This window comes from Protomyces lactucae-debilis (genome assembly GCF_002105105.1).
Source record: "Protomyces lactucae-debilis strain 12-1054 chromosome Unknown BCR37scaffold_13, whole genome shotgun sequence".
In the NCBI taxonomy this organism is placed as follows: domain Eukaryota; kingdom Fungi; phylum Ascomycota; class Taphrinomycetes; order Taphrinales; family Protomycetaceae; genus Protomyces; species Protomyces lactucae-debilis.
In genome coordinates this window covers 47,678-65,204 of record NW_024468005.1, presented here as the reverse complement: position 1 = coordinate 65,204, position 17,527 = coordinate 47,678, and the positions used below count along the sequence as shown (strand labels likewise).

Below are 17,527 nucleotides of genomic sequence, written 5' to 3'. Positions count from 1 at the left end.
GCCTAAAGCCGTCTAGCAGCTAGCAATCAGGCTAGTAACAAGGTCTGTGAGCTTCTAGGCATACTAGAAAAGAGTAGAATAGTAAGAGTAGTAGTCGCTGGAAAGGCCCCGGTGTAAGGCCTGACCGCAGTCCTTGACAGGTGGTCACCGGGTCTGTGCACACCAAGCTTAAGGTGAAGCGACCCAACACCAAGGTCAACGACGACAACACGCTCACGAACATCCTTCATGCGGGACAGCGGGTAGCGTGGTACTGTAAGCGAGCTAGCGACGGGCAGATTGACAGCTTGACTTCCTAATCTATGGGTACCGGCTAAAAGCGCATGCGCTCAACAGCATGGCCGATGGTTGCGAGCGTACGAGCGTTAAGCGCAGGGACCCCAGTAATGGAAGGCCGTGAAACGGCAAGGCGGCGAGTCCGCTGAGTACGTTGCCCATCCATATAGAGCTGAGTGTCTGCTGAGTGTCTGCTTGTTCTTTGTCGCGAAACTCGTCAACTTCTCCTTTGTTCAGACCAAAACAACCTCAACACACGCCAGATCCTACTCAGATCCATCATCTACCCAGCATTTACTTAGCTACAACAGAGACAGCTCCCGGTCATGTCGCTCGACGCATTCATCGCACAGCAGGACAGGCAATTCGATACATTCCGCATGCGATATGCCATGCAACCGCATATCCAGGATGCAATTCCATCTACACGCCCAATGACTGATCTACCGGGCAGCAAACCCTCAGACGCGTCTCTCCACTCACAGCTCAAGAGCTCTGCATCAGCAGCGCGCATCACAACGGCAATCTTGGAAGGCTTCCCACACGAGCGAGGACGGCCGGTCGCGGTTGACGCGCCACAGGAGATGCATGTTACACAAACACCACATCCGCGCGACGTCGCACCACCACTCCCCAATGATGGTGGTGGTGACGCGAAACGCTTCAGTCGGACCAGCGCGTATGCTGCATTTCGTGAGATATTGGTCCATATCGATGATGACGGCAAGAGTGAGATTGACACGCTTGACTCACAGCGATATTCCTACCAGCAAGGTCGTGATAAACGCAGCTCTGCACCGATTCCGATTGCTGGTGGTATTCAGATTCGCAAGTTGGGACCTGCGCCTTGGCAGATGGATGATGAAGATAGTGACCTTGAGGAAAATGAGCTTCGTTATCGAGCCACGGAACGTGCAGTTGCTGGGCTAGGCGTCTCGAGCCTTCAGCATGCCTCGACGACTTCATTGGAATTTGCAGGCGATGTGCCTCGCTCACGCACCGCCAGTGGCGAAAGTGACCCCAGTCTTCCAGCCACGGCCACCTCAAAGCATAAGAAGAAGGATGGACAACCACGGAAGCGATCTGTTTTTGGTTTCATGAAACGCGTTGCTGGTAGTTTGAGCGCATCACCAGCGAGTGATTTGGGGTCTTGGTCACGCAAAGGGTCGGCAGGATCCAACAAGACTGGTGAAACGAGTGCTCCTGCGAGTCCCATCTGGACGACGCACGAAGAAGCAGCAGCAGTGTCGATGGAAACGCGTTCAATGACACCACCACCAGCAGTCATTCACGCCATGCCAGTCTTCACAGCGCAGCAAGAACACGTACCGAGCACCACTGAAAAGGCACTCCCTGCACAACCCCTTCCGAAATCAGAATCTGGACAAGCCGTTCATCGACTCATCCAGGGCGCCATTGTATTTGAAGAACCACTATCTAGAGATCGTCTGGCTCTCGCACCAGCCATGTCGTCTCCTGTTCGTCGGATACGGCCGTCTTCCTCTGTTCCACAATTGCCTGCGACCTTTGAAACGCCTAGCAGACGTTCGAGTCAGGAGGAGGTGGAGGATGCCGTGCGTGCACAGGTCTACGATGCTGCTGATGATGTCGTACAGCGTGAACGTGCTGCGCAACATGCGGCAATGGTGAAGAAACGACAACAGGATCGCATGTCACGCATGTTTGACCATATCGTCATGCAGTAGAGTTTGTGTACGACAATAATCTAATACTATGTACTCTGAAAACCTCTTCATTGACCAAAGTTGCGAGTGAATTCCTCCGGTGAGAGTTGCGTTTCGATTTGCTTTTGGCCTTCTTGTATCGGCGCCGCTGTCCCTTTGCGAATGACTTCGACGTAGTTGCTTGGGATATACCCAACTGTGCCGTCCCTCAATCGACCACGCCACCAAGCGGACGGATTGCCCATCGGATCTGTTTTGCTCAAGATTGCCACCAGATCGCCCTTGCGCAACTGCAACTCCATCGCTGCATCCTGTGGCACAAAGTCAAACAACGCACGGCAGAATTCGAGTTGCGCAGGATCCAGCGCAGCACCTGTTTGTAGGTTGTGTTCTTCTTGTAATTGTCGTTGTCGTGCTTCTTCTTCTCTGGCCGTCATGGACCGAATGAGTCGTGACATGAGGTACGGTAAGCCGACAACAGCCATCAAAAACACAAGCAATGGTTTTCTTGAAATCTTGGGCGCATTAGGACCATCGGGACCACCACCATTAGCAGCGAAATGAGCGAATGCATCAGCTGACAAGTCAGGGTTCGGCAACGGTCGACCGGTGAGTTTTGCGAGGAGCGAGCGACACCACCGCATCAATGCAAAAATACCAAGAACTGAGCCGATGGAATTGCGAAGATGGCCGAATTGTTCGGCGACACTGACCATGGCGAAGAAGGATGAATGCGTCGCCATAAAGGTACTTTCCAGCATCTGTGCAAAACCACCAAACGCACCAACGATACTTTGAATGAATTGGAAGGTTGCCTGCGTTGAGCCTGCCATGCGTTGAGAGAAGTTTGGGTCATTGGGGTCCATTTGGCCACCGTAGGGGCCACCCATGGATCCATATCCACCGCCATAACCGCCATAGGAACCCATGCCGCCGCCATATCCACCATACGAGCCCATACCACCATAAGAACCCATACCGCCGCCATACATGGAAGAACCGTACCCGCCCATGCTAGAACCGTACCCACCCATCGATGAGCCATACCCACCCATCGATGAGCCATATCCACCATACCCACCGGTCCCATACCCACTGCCATAACCACTCCCATATCCGCCTGCCGTCGCGCCATAGCCAGTCGTACCAGGCATGCCCATCCCTGCTGCCGCATTCGCAGCACCAACGACCGGTCGTCCAGGTAGTGCCGGCGCGGCGCCACAACTTTGATCTGCAGTCGATGCGGCATGAGCTGAAGTCGATGCTGCGCCTGGTAGCTGTGAGGGGACTGCAGGGGCAGCGAGGGCTGTCGATGCTGACGCGTTGGCAGCGCCTGCTTGTTCGTAAGGTTTTGGCGGACTCGGCCGGGACATAGTCTATTGACTCAGTGGCGAACTAGAAGTAGAAGCTAAGTAGAACCGGCTAGAGAAGGTCGTTGAGCTGATACTCTAGTCTGGTTGCTGCTGGGTGTTGTTGTGCGTATCTCCAACCGAGGCCTGTGCTTGTGCTGCTTTTTTGCTTTTTGTGCGTGCAGTGTGGGGAATAGACCAGGCACACACTCAGAGGACCTGGCTGATTTGAGGATAGCTGAAGATGCTACATATCTACGCTACGAGAGACACAGCCGTCGCTCCAGACAAGTCCCATGAATCCACCAAGCTCTGTGACAGCCCACCTTCAAAATTCACACTATCAGCAAGGTGAATCAGCTTGATTGTCTTGCTGCCTCCCAAAAACACCACAGCAGCTTTCATCGATCCACCCGTTGGCCGCTGGATCCAGTTGGGTGTACTACCGCCTTGTCCGGGTCTTGAATGAAACGTTGCAATCATTCGCTCAGAACCAGCACTCAGCGTCTCAAACAAGTCGAGTTCGCCACACCCAGTCTGCCAGCATGAGCAGCCACCATACTGCTGCGACCTTGGGATTTGTCCATTGAGTGCCCAAATTGCTGGCATATCGCCATTGAAGCCACGGTCGCCATCCAGTGGCATACTGAATTCAAATAGGAAAATCTTGTTTTGCCCACTAAATCCACGATATGCCGGCACACCGGGTGCAACGTAGCCGCACGTGGCCGTGGTACACTGTTCACCAGAAAAGAGGATGACTTCCGTGTTGCTGGGTAAGGTGATATCCTGCAAGACTTCCGGGTTTGGCGCAGACCCCATCCCTGAGGCGGATGCAAAAGATACAGAGTTGCCAAAACACGGTGACCACGTTCCTGAACCGTTCACACCGCCCATGTTGTTCATAAACACGGCATTTTGCAAGGTTGCAGATTGTGCATTGTAGTAGGAACTGCGTTGCCAGCTGGAACTTGTGCCGACTTGCGTAGGTGTAGAAACTGGCGGTACAATCGCTGCAGCTGTTGTGGTAGGTGCGCTGGGTGCTGGTGTTGGTACTACTGCTACTGGTGTTTCTGTCGGGTATGCAACAGCGACCGGTGTTGATGCCGCATAACGTGATGAAATGGGTGGTATCAAAGTATACACCACCTGCTCCCGTCTGAATAAATCCACAAAACGATCCTTGATGGTTCGCTTGCCGCGCTTCTTTTTGCTTTGTGGTAGACTTTGCAGCGTATACGCAGCAAATTGCTTGATAGCAATGGGCCCTCTGAAATGAAGCGACAAGTCTTCATCGAGCGGTGAAAGTGGCCCGGAAAAGGGCTGCGGCGTTTTTGAGCAGGTACAAGTCTCTGGATCCATATTTGAGACGCGGTCATAAGAGCCGGGTGTTCCGCCAAGACCGGAGAAGGTGATTTGACTGGTTTGGTCGCAGTACCAGTTTCCGCCTTCATTGACACAGTTGGATGCAGCTGCGATAGTAAGCAGTGTCGCGAGCTGGAACAGCATGATGTTGAACAGTGTGGTGATGAGAACAGCAGATGCCAAGTGGGCCAAGTGCCCCTCTTCTATGTCCTGCTGCTGCTGTGCCTGAGTGTGAAAAGTGCGATTTTGTGGGTCCATCTCGAGAAATGTCACCCGCCATCTCTGCCAGAAACTGAAATTCAGGAACCAAAAGGTCTTCCATGCCGTCTTCCAATGGATGGCCTAGATGTATGGGATAAAGGCCATAGCTGCGTCACTGCACATCCGCAAATTCAACCTGCTCCCACGCTTGTGCATCCTGAACCGCACACTCCTCCACAATGCGCCGCGACCAGCTCGCCAAAACTTGTTCAACCGCTGCTTTTGTACGGATGTAATTCAATGCACTCGCATCACTATGGCTGCCAAGTTGTGGATCATCCTTGAGCGCCAGAACCCAGTGCCCGAGGTGACGATCGAGGTCTTCAGCTAACAAGATAGCAGGATTCGTCAGGAGGCGGAGATTGATGAGTAACGCGGCTAGATAGTCGCCTTGGTCGAGTGTATTCATATGTAGCGAGAGTGTCACTGGTTCCTCTAGCGGCTGTAGTGCGATGCGAGGTGAGGGTTCATCAGGGCCCGGTGGTAGAATCTGGAACGGCAGCACAATGCTAAGGTAGACGCTCAGTAGCACAACGAGCGAAGTGAGCCTCTCAATACTGTAGTAGATGTCTTCAGCCGTAGATTCTATGGTCAGCCTCATCGTGCCACTCGTCTGAAGAGAGGCACTCACTGTGCATTTTGAGTAGATGTGGTATAGGACGTCCAGCTACTTCATAGATACCATCTTGAGATTGACGCACCATGAACAAGTCAAGACACTCCTTGACGCGCTGCTGTCGACAGGCTACAAGTCCATCATGCAGCATGCGCCATTCCTTCCGATTTGCACGCGCTTGTGTCTTGACGAGATGCGTTTGTCTATCGCACTCACCTAGTAATCGCCGAGCACGATCAAGTGCTTGCCGCTGCCGTGCAAGTCGATTCTGCAAGTCGTCCAGCTTTACTTGATCTATCGTGTCAGCAAAAGCGGGTGTGAACTATCTTGAAAGAAGTCATACCCGCTTCAGCGAGTCGCCGTACATAAGCAGTCTCACGAATGATGCTGGCAACTTCACCCGCCTTTTCCAAGGTCAGTACTGGTCGCGCGACAAGCATGCGATCGACCTGTTCTGCAGCGCCGGCTGTCTTTTGTTGCGCTTCATGAAGTTTCCGACGGAAAGTGCGGAGATTTGCAGTGATGCATCGATGGCATGCAAAGGACTTGTTGGAGCGGTTGCGCGTGCAGCATGGACAGTGCATGCGCCTTGCTGGTCACTCTCTTGTGCTTGTGCTTGTGCTTGTGCTGGTTGCGTTGACTTTTTTTGTGATTCTGAGTCTGGGGCAGAGAGGGGAGAGGACGTCATGGAGAAGCAAGGGCAAGAGCATGGGCAAAGGCAACGAACAAGACGCAGTAGATATACAGCCATTGTAGAAACGCAGAAGAGAGAAAAGAGCCACGCAAAGGTCGTAGCATGAAGCAGCTATACAGCTGCATGCCAAAAAAACATCAAAAATACCAAAATGATAGACCTCGGTGTCCACATGTATGCATCTCAGTCAGCTGCTCGATAGACTATCATCTCGTCATGGGTGGTTGAGAGGGAATATGTGGCGGAGGTGCGCCGGAGGAACTAGGTCGTCCATGGTCTGCCTGCACAGGCTGAGTCGTATACACCATTTCATACTCTGGATGGTCGCCATTGCCCTTCGTGATTGGTTGATAGGCCGGCAAGTTGGTCGCATATGGGTCATAGCTGATGAAAGCAGTTAGCAAACACAAGATCTCTTCTTGACACACAAACGATAGGAACATACCTCGGTGGCGGCGGCGCAATCCCAGATCCATTACCAAATCTCGTTGGACCGCCAACAGCAGAATGATAAGATACAACACCTGCAGTAGTGGCCGGTGCATAGGGCGGTCCATTACGGAGCCTTGCAGGGAATAACCATTTATGCCAGGTTTGTAGTGCCAAGCCTTGATTGATACGGCGTCTGCCCATGGCGCGCGCAGTCAGAATAAAGCAGAGTACAGCAACGAGGATGAGCGCAAAGATGACCCATTCCTTCCAGTAGTATCCGGAGCCATTGTCATACCAGCCGTAGGAGAATTGGCGCTTGTCGATATACATTTTGCCTCTTGTTGAATGATTCGCACAAAGTAGTGCCGAGCTCTGGCAGGCGTGCTTGTCGAAGAGGAAGACAGGTGCAGAGATGGCCGGGGGGAGAGTTGCGCCAGATATAGAGAGCGGGCCGTGCTGGGGTGGTGGTGATGTTTGCTGGCCAATTTCTTGGCTGCGTCAGATTTCCACTCAGAGGCCGAACAGGGGTCACAGGGGGGCAGGTGAGTGACATGGAGTCATCAAGTCATTTATGATACTGCTTATGCTCAATATGGACGCTTCGAGCAGCGATTTATCCCAGAAAGGTCAGCCCGACTTTTCTCTATTCGATAACAGGAAGCTTCGCCCGGGTGAATGTAGCAGAGACAGCAGTCTGCCTGACGGCGCGTCAGCGTGTTCAACTGATGCATCATAGCACAGTCAGAAGCCCTTGATGTGACATTTAGCAAGCGCAATCGGAGGAGCCTCTTCCGAGTTGCTTCTGTCGCGGCCGTGGCGACGTGAAGTGCAAGCCTTCGTGCCATCAAAGAAACTTGCTCTCGCCAAACATGCTCGACATATCTTTTGACCGCTGTGCAAGTTCTCTGGTCCGCTTACTGCTCACACCGGACCCAATGTCTTTTGATCTGTCAAACGGCCGACTCGACGGATCATCACGGTCCTCTTTGCTCATGTGTTTCCGCTTCAACGTGTGCTGCTCGTACATAGACGGGCCACGGTTCTGCGACGCCTGTGCCTTTTCTGCCTCTTGTCGCTTCTGAAGTTCAATAGCAGCAGCAGCTGTCCATTCAGGCCCTTCCTCTGCTTCAGTCTCGCCAGCTCTGGATACTTCTTCCCCTGCAACCGATGTCCAGCCCGCATCAAACCCACCTTGCTGATGCGGTCCAGGCCGACCAGGTTTACTACTCGCAAATTGACGCGACTTGAGCTTTGTTGTATCAATGGATTGAGCCCAATCTCCTTTACTCGGCGGCTGTGTCATCCAGTCTGAATGCTGCCGCTTGCCAGTCGCTGAAGTCGATATCGCACCACTATCGTCGTCTTGGCCTTGATGCGCACTTGATCGCGCTGCGTAGAGTGCCTCGCGCGCCGTATCGCCTGGTAGCATAGGTCCTACATCATCGTCTTCCTCTTCATCTGACTCGTTTATAAGCGCGTTCGCATCGCCCTTGCCCTGTGATGAAATAGGAGGTGCCTTCGACCGTTCGCTGTCGTCTGTATGTGTTATAGTTGCAGCTTCTGTTGTGGTCGCTTCACTTAACTTGGTCGCCCGTGCCTGTCTCTGCTTCTCTCGTGCTGCAAGCAGATCAGGCGGCAATGCTGGACCCACCATGCGCCGGGTCTGGTCGTCGATGATGTGTTTGCTCAAGTTTGGTTCCAGCACACAAAGACGACGCGCTGACAGCCCTTGACACGACAGCGCGAATGGACCGGTAAATGACTGATGAGCCATGACGAGGAGGAAGCGTACGAGCGTGCTTTGCGAGAAGTACTGGGAGATAGCTTGGATGAAGCAACTAGCAATGCCTGGCAAGCGGCCGAAGCCTCACAAGACGATGCAAGCAGTGACGCCTCGTTGCGCATTGTACCGGCCATTGCGCTAGACGATGTTTGGGAGGACTCACATCAATCACAAACACGGCGGTCTTCTGTTCTGAGTCTATCGACTGCAGACGAGTCCTTGTCACCGCGTGACTCCGACTCGATTCTATCTCTAGGCGATAGCTCAGCATCCGTCACAGAGTCACCAGGGGCATCAACCCATCGCAGCTATCTAGGTCCATTACGCTCGAAACGTTATGAAGGGCTTCGTTCTTCTTTGCTTTCGCCAGCGCTGGCAGGACCACGTCCAAGAACGGCCCATTCGCGGTCGAGCTCCGTCCTCAGCATGCTCAACTTACAAGAAATCACTGACGATCAAGCAAAAGACTTGAAGCCGCGAGATACGTTGCGGTGGACGCGTCTCAAGCGCATCTCCGACCATCTCTACAGTCCAGCCGGTCGCAAAGCATTTGGCATCCCACAGTGCTTGACAGTCTCTGGCATGCTAGCGTTTGGCACGAGCAAAGGCCTCATTTTGGTGTTTGACTACAAGCAGACTTGTACGCACGTCATTGGCAACGGTACTCGAGGTATGCCATCTCTTTGCCTTGACGAGTCCATTAACAATAGCGGCTGAAGCAGGCCCAGTCACAGCAATCGCTCTATCCGCAGACCATACATTCATTGTCGGTGCGTACAGCGACGGCTCCATCATGTCCTGGGATTTGGCTAGGCCAGCAACACCAGCGAAGGAGATTCTACCTATTCGCATGCAAGACTTGCCTGCAAAGCAAGGCCATTTGATGAACACTCACATCACACACATCAGCTTCATTGGCGCGCGTCACTCGCTCTTCTTGAGTGCGGATGTGACTGGCATGGTCTTTTGCCATAGCTTTCATCGTCGCAAGATTGTTTCGAATGTCGACTCTATGCGTATTCTCGGACGCTATCCTACACTACCTGGCACATCACCTCTCAAGCCAAGCACATCTCTGTCTGCTGCTGTGTTGCCCATTGGTACCGTTGCACATTTTTCAGATGTCCTCGGACTAGCAGCCCTCCTGACCCCTTACAAGCTGGTCATTGTGTCTACAACGCCAACTGCACGTACACAATTCAAGCTTCCACGGCCGTCTGGCGCTTATGCTGAATCTGAACAGATCTCTGGTTGTGCAGCTTGGTTCCCCTGCGTTTCAAGCACAAGAGATGCTCAAGTTGGAACATGTCCACTCCTTGCTGTTGCATGGAGTCGTCGACTCTTTGTGTTTGCCATTTCAGGTGGCGTGCCACAGGAGGAGTCTGATTCGATTGTGCCTATTGTCGTTGAGGAAGCTGGGCAATTTCAATCTCAAGAAAGCATCGTGGCGATGCGGTGGTATGCCAAGGATATTTTATGCTTGCTCACGACATCGAATCAGATGCAACTATTAGATACGGTTGACTTTAGGCTTGTTGGCCATGCTGACTTACTGGGGAAACATATCCTTTGCCAGGATTTGCGCACCGCTCAACTGCAATACTATTTCGAGCAACGTGAGGCGGAATATGTCAACCAGAGCTTTGCAGATGACTACTCTAGCAGCTTTACGACCTACAAGGGAAAACTGTTTTTGTTAGGTCATTCGGAGGTTTCAGTGGGATCTGTTCTTACTTGGAAAGACCGTGTTCAAGCTTTTGTCGCACAGGGTCTTTTTGTTGAAGCTTTGAACCTGCTTGAGGCATACTATGCTGGCCTGGTCGATTTACGAGTCGTTGCATTGCCTAGTGCCCAACAGCCACGCCAAGAAATGGTCAGCAGCTTGTGCTACACAATCCTTCCAAAAATGCTTGAGCAAATTGACCAACTGCAATCAGCGGCATTGACTGAATTACTGCAAGCCATCTTTGACTTGTGTCTGGCACTGGACAGCACTGATTTTTTGTTTGACCAAGTCTTTGAGGCGTGCAACATCCAGAAGCATTCCTTTCTACAAGTCCTTGCTACGGCTGTACTTGATGACCGGATACGACAGGTGCCTCCAGAGATTGTGCAAGAACTTGTTTCTGAGTTTGTCGCACAAAATCTGCATACACGGCTTGAAGACATTCTTTGCCACCTTGAGCCAAGCTCACTTGATCCCAATCAACTTACTCAATTATGCAAGCAGAACCTTTTAATGGATGCGCTGGCGTATGTCTGGAACGCAGCCCTTGCAGACTATGTCACGCCTCTTGTTGAATTTGTGGAACTCATCAAGTCTGTCCTTCAAGCAACCTCAACAACGAGCGATGCAAGTGCTCGTGCGCAATCTCTAGCGAATCTGGGTGCCAACACTGTCAATGCCGTCAAGGTCTTTTCCTACTTGTCACTCACACTGACTGGTCGCTCATTCCCGCGAGGAATAGCCTTGGCCAAAATGGAAGCCGATGCTGCACGCAGCGCCATTTATGAATTCCTCTTTTCAGGCGTCACGATTGCGTGGCCGCCAGGGTCTAGCAGGTGGATTCTGACAAATCTCAGCACTCCGGAACCATTCTTCCCTTATTTGAAGCTCCTCCTTCACTTCGATTGTCCGACATTCTTGGCGTGTCTGGATGAGGTGTTCGAGGATGCCTATCTCAATGAAGGTCCAGACGACGAACGGCCTCGATCAGCAACCACATCACGCACAATCACACGACAATTTATCATTAATATCCTGCTTGACATATCATCAAGTTTCTCGCAAGAAGACATGCTCTCGCTTTGCATGTTTATTGCACGCAATGTTCCCAAATACCCACAATTCATTCTCCTCTCAGGTTCAGTCTTACAGCGTATCTTGGAAGGGTTATGTGACTACCAAGACGATGAAGTCGCTGATGATTGTCAGCTTGCTGTTGAGTCCCTCTTGTCCATCTTTAAGCCTGCGCACATGCATGATCTTGTGCCTCGATTGACGCGCGTTGGCTTTTTCCGTGTGTTGAAGAGTTATTTTCGTGCAGAGGGGGATGCCGTTGGATTGCTACAAGCGTATCTTCGGGACCGTGGCAGTGAAGTGCAAGTCTTTGGCTGTATTGAAGAGCTGATTGGTCCGGCGAGTAAGGTCGATGCGGCTGCTCAACAATCAGTGCAGGTTGCTATTGTTGAGCATGCTTTAGCTATTGCTCGTGTGGATGCGCCTACGTTTGCAAAAACGATGGATCGATGCAGGCCAGCTTTGCACCATTCCATTGCCACTGCATTGGATGGAGAGGAGGCTTTACTGTTCAGATACCTTCAGCCTGTCATTCGTTTTGAACCAACAAAAGACTCAATTCCAGAATGGATTGATGCAGTTCTGCTGGTCAAGGTCGTTGAGCTTCTGTGTCGTTTCGACCGTGGTTGTATACCTGTGTTCCTAGAACGACCAGGTGTTCTCACGCTTGTTCCAGCGGAACGACTGATTGGCATCCTGGAGCAACATGATGAAGTGGAGGGTCTCGTACGACTCATGAGTATCAGTGGTCAGCGTACTCTTGCGCTTAAGCGAATCCTCAGACATCTGGATGATCTACTCGATACGCTCACCAGTCATTCCCACTCTGTTGATGTTCCTGGCACGATGACTTCCATGAAGCGATACATCGAAATCGCTTCCGTCTTGTGTGCAGAAGAGGTGCACGTGTCGCTCAATGATGGATCGAACAAAGCAGAAGCCATGTGGGTAACCTTGTTGACGGCGACGCTGAATTTGACACAAAAGGCTCGAAACAGCCTTGGACCTCTTGCAAGCAAGAAGTCGATTGCAAAGGAACTGGTGGCGCTGAACTCTCTGCTGAGGAATGCAGTAGGGACGTTATTGATTGCGGCGAGCCAGCATTCAGCCGAGTCTGGCCCAGACCTGTTTGTTCAAATTATCCGCAAATTTCTGGAACAGATTCTATCAACAGACTCGACTTCTGGCGCTCGCAAGGATATCTACTTACTACTGAGTGATGTCTTTGATGAACATATTCTCGGAGGCCAGCTACTCCTGCTCGCTGAGGACATCTTGCAAGGCACACTAGCGACGCAATTTGCAGCACAGTCAGCAAAGCGTCTCCAAGGCTGGCGTGTTTCTAAAATGACATGTGGCTTGTGCGAACGAGCAGTCCACTCACCGGTCGTTGTGCGGCAGGCATTTCGAACGCAACAGGCCGAAGCTGCCTGCTCATTGGAAGCGCGTCGGGCTGCACGGTCAGAGAGAGTGCTACAGAGACATGGTGTGTCTATCGAAAAGGCTAAGGGTAAATCTCGACAAGAGGCACCTGCGCAGGTGGAGGAAGAAGAACCCTTACCAGATATGACGCATATCTTGGCGCATGCGTGTGGACATGTCTCGCACGAGGCTTGCGTCAAGCTATCGAGAGTTGGGCAGGAACTCTCTGCGATTGGATGTGTGGTATGTGTTCGACGGAGGGAAGCAGAGACACAGGCACGAAGGGTGATGGAGGAGGAGCAAGGACGGGCGCTGGTCCTGCCATAGTGTTGAGTGTTCAGATGGATACGGATGCTTACCTCATCTAACACGTGCCTCGACTATTTTTCTCTCGTCTTGTGGCGGGCGCGTAGCTCAAGATCGACGGGTGCCGGGGAAGCTTAAGTTTGGCCAGGGAGGGGGGCATGCTTGCAGATGCAGGGTGATGGGTGGGTAAGGGCAGCATGCAGGAGATGGAGTATCGATGCCAGCAAGCGGATAGACGCCGGCCCGTAGACACTGCGCTGGTGCTGTCGTTCGCGCTAATGCATTTCTTCGTTATAATTAGCACAGGTCTTGAGCCAGCCTTCTTTGTGCGCGTGTAAGAGGCCTCGATACGATATATATCCTTGGCCACCCCTCCTCCCCTTCTACCATCAAAGGGCCCCTTGGTTCTTTCTTTCTGATACACTCCGCACAGATCCAAGTATCAGCTGAGACCTCCTCATCTACCTCATCTTGCAGCTGTCAAACAACAGCCACACTCAAACCACCAAAACTCACCTTTCCATCTACTCAAGATGCCTCTTCCAGGACTCGGCTCCGGCAATGACAAGAGCAATCCAAATGTCGCCTTGACCGAGGCAGTCGGCATGGAACAATGGCAATCCGGTATGGGACCCGACTATGTTCCCTATGTCTCCAAAGATGTCTATGGCAGGCATATTGATCAACCGGATCTATCTAATCCAACGCGCTCACGCTTCGAAAGACCTCTCGATACCATTCGCTCCTTTGAAGCTGCTGCGTATGGGAAAGAACTCGGTTCCGGTGGTAGTAGTGAAGTGGGCGCTGATACACCGCGCAATGCTTCGCGCATGTCTGTGCAGGGCTATACCAACAGCGCCGCTCACAGTCGCAGAGAAAGTATGCAACGCTCTGGAAGCGGCTACTCTGCTGCTGCAGGCCCACAGTATGCGTATGGGCCGAGTGGTAGCGTTGTTGGCGAAGAGGAAGATATGTATAATGGCGCGCATTGGGATGCACGGCACAGTACTGGTCCTGCGGGCAGGCAAGTCAATCCCTATGGCTCACCTGTCAGCGATAATGGTCAAGTGCAACAGCAAATCCGTTTGCCCGTTGCACAGAAGCTCAATTACCAAACACCACCGACGCCGCCACAGGAGAATGCGAAAAAGGATAAAAAGTCACTCTTCAAGAAGCGTTTGTCTTTTGGTAAGAGCAAGCAGTAGTATAGAGATGCACAGGGATCATATAAATGTGGAATTTCGTAGTTGCGACTTGCGCTATTTGCTAGGAATGACTTTATGTACGCTTTAATTTGGCCACTGCTGCGAGAATCCATTTGCAATTGGTCAAGCACAATTTGAGTGCCTTGGTCCAGTCTTCATCGTGGTTGAAGGCTGTTCGAATACACGCATCCCGAATCTTGTCCTTTTCAATCTTGTAGGGTGATTCAAGCGATGCGTCTTGTGTTTCCACAAACTCGCATAGCTGCCGTAGACACTCAAGAAACGCCACCATGGCGCGATCAAAACTGCCTCGATGAAAGTATCGCAACGGATTCACCTCAGTGCTCCCAAAGAGTTCCAGGACAGTAGATTTCGTCACACCACTGCCACTCGATGCAGAACCCAAGAGATTGCCACCTGCTGGCTCAATCTTTTCAATGGTTGAGGTGGAACCCATAGGGTGCAGCCTGTATCCGCGAAATTCGAATTCCAACTTACTAGCCATCGTCTGGAGCAAGAGCAGTGTCAGGCCCCACGCAGCGTTGATTTCTGTCCAGTCCACAGGATGTCCCGGCAGTCTGCCTAGCCGCAACCCATTGATCGTACCAAAATGTCCATCATGACCAATGCAAAATACATCATTGTAGACATTCGTGCGCTGTAACTTTTCAAGCTGTCTCGCATCATGCTCATACCGCACGTGCACACTTTCTTGTTCATTCTGCGCTTGTGCGAGTTCTGCCAGCTTTTGATTGCGATGAAGCCAAAATTGTGCTTCCTCCTCATCGAGTTGTGCACTCTCACGCTGGAGTTGTGCCAATTCCGCCAAGACCTCAGCGTGTTCTCGCTCAGCAGCCTTCAACTCAGCCAACGCCATTTCTTGCTCCTTTGTCAGTGTTGCAAGTGTTTGTGTTGCTTTTGCACAATCTGCCTCACTCGGCGTTGATTCTCGAGTCTTGCGCAAACAACTACTATAGCAATCGCGTTCATGTGCCAATTGTGCCATTTCTTTATTCATCCCCACGATGACGAGTTCCGTACACTCGCCACAAAGTGGAAAATCCACCTCAGAGCGCGTTGACAGTAGCTCAAACAACGTCCGGGTTTGTTGTAATTTTCGAGAAAGACGATGTGGGTCATCCACGCTATCTCGCAGATGCGCACTATCCGCTGATCCATCTTCAAGGAGGACAAATGATTCAGCCGGGTTGCTGATCGTTGTCACAGCTGGTGCGAGGGGTTGTAGCGCATTTTGTGTGATGATTGGGATTCCTGGAGATCCATAACGCCGTACACGAGACGACGCTTCGTTTGTATGATCGCCACCTCGTAGCATCAAGGTTGATTCTGCAATAGATTCTTGTAAAAATTGATTGCGTGATGGTGGATACGCGCGTGCGCCGGATTGAGGTCTCGGTGTAGGTGTAGCCTGTTGGAGGAGATTGAAGGAGGTGGTGGAGGGGTCTGCTAATTCTGGAGCAAGGCTGATGGGAAGTCTACATTTTGAGCAGCTGAAGCTAGCCATCTTGTACTAGTGATGTTGATAAGAGCGCATTGAGGAGCAGAATCTTGTCAGAGACAGCTGTATAGGAAGCGCAATATATTTGCAGGGTGGTTAGGGGTGAAAGTCGTCGTCGTCGTCGCCAAATCCTCGACCTGCTACGACACTTCCAAAACATGGACGCCAGACTGGCAGACTTGCTGAGCACATCAAAACAGCTCTCCTCCATCATCACAAGGCTATCTCACTGTCCTGGCCCTACGTTTGTACAAAAAGAACTCGCTGATGTGATCCGTGATGAGCTCGCATCACTCGATCGGGAGATTGCTTCGTGTGAGACGTATGTGCAAGATACAGAAGACGATACACAGCGCGCAGCACAGCAACTCGCTGTTGCAAAGCTCGCTGAAGATCTAGCCAACCACAGACTCGCCTATCGCCGCGCTGTCCTCAAAGCGCAGCAAAACTTGCAAACGACGCAACAGCTCGATCGTGACTTGCTCTTTGGCAAAGCTGGGAAGAATACCTCATCACTCATGAGCCGTCGCGAAGAGCGTGGCAGCCATGCAGTGTTGCAAGCAAGTGGCGATGTCACGGCTGAATTGAGACGAACGCATGCCATGATGTCTGAAGAACTCTCTCGCTCTGCACTCGCACAGGAGCTCTTGCAGGGGTCCTCAAATTCCCTCAAAACGCTCAATGAGGAGTACACGGCCTTCGAAACAATTCTTGCGGGGTCAAAGCGACTCATCAAGGAGCTTGAACGGGCTGATAAAATGGATAGGTGGTTGATTGTCGGTGCCCTTGGATTCTTCATCTTTGTGGTTTCATTCATTCTCTACAAGCGCATCTTTAGCAAGGGCGTCAATGTTATCTGGTGGATCGTGAGTCAACTCAGTGCGCTGTTCTTCTCAAAAAGCAAAGGAGGCAAGGCAGTGGCGGTCAAGAAGGGGACGGCCAAGATTGCTGATGTCACGGTCGAAGGTGCTTTGCCAATCTCTCGAGCACCGAAGATCGAGGAAGATGCGCTTCTCAACGCAGCACGCATTCCGCCGCGGATTACTGACGATGAGCAGAGTCCAGCAAGAGACGAGCTGTGAGGAAGGGGGGTTGTCTTTGTCATACAAAAAAAGAGCCCAAAAGGATGAATAATGTGCTAATGAACGCTTGCTCTCGAATGCTTTACTTGTGTTCCATCAAACGACACATAAGATGCACACCTATGGCGCTTTGGCGTACTTCTGAGTCCATTCCCTTGCGGTCTTGTCATGTGCTGCGCGATCCGTCCTGTAGAGCTGCGCAATCTCACCAACGAGCGGGTCATCAGGGTTGGCGTCAGTCAGGAGGGAGCTAATGGATAGAAGCACTTTGGAAATGGTCAATGCCGGTGACCTGCCTATTAGCGATGCGCAAAACCTACAGCTGCATACCATTGATCCTTGAGGATATCTAAACAAATTTGTCCATTGCTATTCACGTTGCAGTGGTAGATTCTTGTTGTGAAGCAAATCTTGGGCGGCTTAAAGGGGTAGGTGGAGGGCAACTCAATATCGAGATTGAAGTGTCCACCGGCATAGGGCGAGTCCTCTGGTCCGATGATGGTGGCTGCCCACTTGTGCAAATTGTCGTCTGACTTGGGTCCGCAGACTGTATTGCCCAGCGGGTCTGCATTCAGGTCGCGCAACTCCTTTTGGATGCGCTTTGCTAGGCTGCTTGTAGGCTTTCCTTTGCTTGCCATTGGAAGGACGTGTAGAAGTACGTAGAAGTAGTAGCTGGTTGGAGTCTGTGTGTCTTGTCGCTGTTTGGCTGACAAATATCAGATGGGCAGAAAT

The 17,527-nt window shown here is 51.7% G+C and overlaps 10 protein-coding genes across 10 annotated transcripts; 4 read left to right on the top strand and 6 right to left on the bottom strand.

The window, feature by feature from the left end:
- Positions 1–602: 602 nt before the first annotated feature.
- Positions 603–1,982, top strand: BCR37DRAFT_388080 (uncharacterized protein; the record flags this gene model as incomplete). Its single annotated transcript, XM_040870589.1, has 1 exon — positions 603–1,982. The coding sequence occupies one exon, from the start codon at positions 603–605 to the stop codon at positions 1,980–1,982; it is 1,380 nt and encodes a 459-aa protein (XP_040724224.1).
- Positions 1,974–3,463, bottom strand: BCR37DRAFT_381001 (Peroxin 13, N-terminal region-domain-containing protein). Its single transcript, XM_040869592.1, has one exon. The coding sequence runs from the start codon at positions 3,332–3,334 to the stop codon at positions 2,030–2,032; it is 1,305 nt and encodes a 434-aa protein (XP_040724223.1). The 5' UTR covers positions 3,335–3,463; the 3' UTR covers positions 1,974–2,029.
- A 102-nt stretch (positions 3,464–3,565) lies between these two features.
- Positions 3,566–4,819, bottom strand: BCR37DRAFT_348890 (putative TOS1-like glycosyl hydrolase-domain-containing protein; the record flags this gene model as incomplete). Its single annotated transcript, XM_040867880.1, has 1 exon — positions 3,566–4,819. One exon carries the CDS (start codon positions 4,817–4,819, stop codon positions 3,566–3,568), a length of 1,254 nt encoding a protein of 417 aa, XP_040724222.1.
- Positions 4,820–6,284: 1,465 nt separating this feature from the next.
- BCR37DRAFT_380996 (uncharacterized protein) lies at positions 6,285–7,146 on the bottom strand. The gene is made up of 2 exons (XM_040869591.1): positions 6,692–7,146; positions 6,285–6,630 (listed from the first exon to the last, which is right to left on the bottom strand). Exons 1-2 carry the CDS (start codon positions 7,006–7,008, stop codon positions 6,453–6,455), a joined length of 495 nt encoding a protein of 164 aa, XP_040724221.1. The 5' UTR covers positions 7,009–7,146; the 3' UTR covers positions 6,285–6,452.
- Positions 7,147–7,522: 376 nt separating this feature from the next.
- Positions 7,523–8,332, bottom strand: BCR37DRAFT_393699 (uncharacterized protein; the record flags this gene model as incomplete). The annotated part of the gene is made up of 1 exon (XM_040871346.1): positions 7,523–8,332. The coding sequence occupies one exon, from the start codon at positions 8,330–8,332 to the stop codon at positions 7,523–7,525; it is 810 nt and encodes a 269-aa protein (XP_040724220.1).
- A 50-nt stretch (positions 8,333–8,382) lies between these two features.
- On the top strand, positions 8,383–13,266 carry BCR37DRAFT_64384 (Golgi CORVET complex core vacuolar protein 8-domain-containing protein). Its single transcript, XM_040872415.1, has 2 exons — positions 8,383–9,131; positions 9,172–13,266. The coding sequence occupies exons 1-2, from the start codon at positions 8,444–8,446 to the stop codon at positions 13,008–13,010; spliced, it is 4,527 nt and encodes a 1,508-aa protein (XP_040724219.1). The 5' UTR covers positions 8,383–8,443; the 3' UTR covers positions 13,011–13,266.
- Positions 13,267–13,555: 289 nt separating this feature from the next.
- Positions 13,556–13,741, top strand: BCR37DRAFT_330834 (uncharacterized protein; the record flags this gene model as incomplete). The annotated part of the gene is made up of 1 exon (XM_040866994.1): positions 13,556–13,741. A coding segment is annotated over one exon (186 nt), but the record flags the coding sequence as incomplete, so codon positions are not given.
- A 465-nt stretch (positions 13,742–14,206) lies between these two features.
- On the bottom strand, positions 14,207–15,820 carry BCR37DRAFT_64974 (autophagy protein Apg6-domain-containing protein). Its single transcript, XM_040872418.1, has one exon. It carries the CDS (start codon positions 15,717–15,719, stop codon positions 14,268–14,270), a length of 1,452 nt encoding a protein of 483 aa, XP_040724217.1. The 5' UTR covers positions 15,720–15,820; the 3' UTR covers positions 14,207–14,267.
- Position 15,821: 1 nt separating this feature from the next.
- BCR37DRAFT_64872 (Sec20-domain-containing protein) lies at positions 15,822–16,945 on the top strand. Its single transcript, XM_040872417.1, has 2 exons — positions 15,822–16,579; positions 16,772–16,945. The coding sequence occupies exons 1-2, from the start codon at positions 15,872–15,874 to the stop codon at positions 16,793–16,795; spliced, it is 732 nt and encodes a 243-aa protein (XP_040724216.1). The 5' UTR covers positions 15,822–15,871; the 3' UTR covers positions 16,796–16,945.
- On the bottom strand, positions 16,916–17,433 carry BCR37DRAFT_349125 (ubiquitin-conjugating enzyme/RWD-like protein; the record flags this gene model as incomplete). Its single annotated transcript, XM_040867900.1, has 2 exons — positions 16,916–17,087; positions 17,126–17,433. 2 exons carry the CDS (start codon positions 17,431–17,433, stop codon positions 16,916–16,918), a joined length of 480 nt encoding a protein of 159 aa, XP_040724215.1.
- Positions 17,434–17,527: the final 94 nt, after the last annotated feature.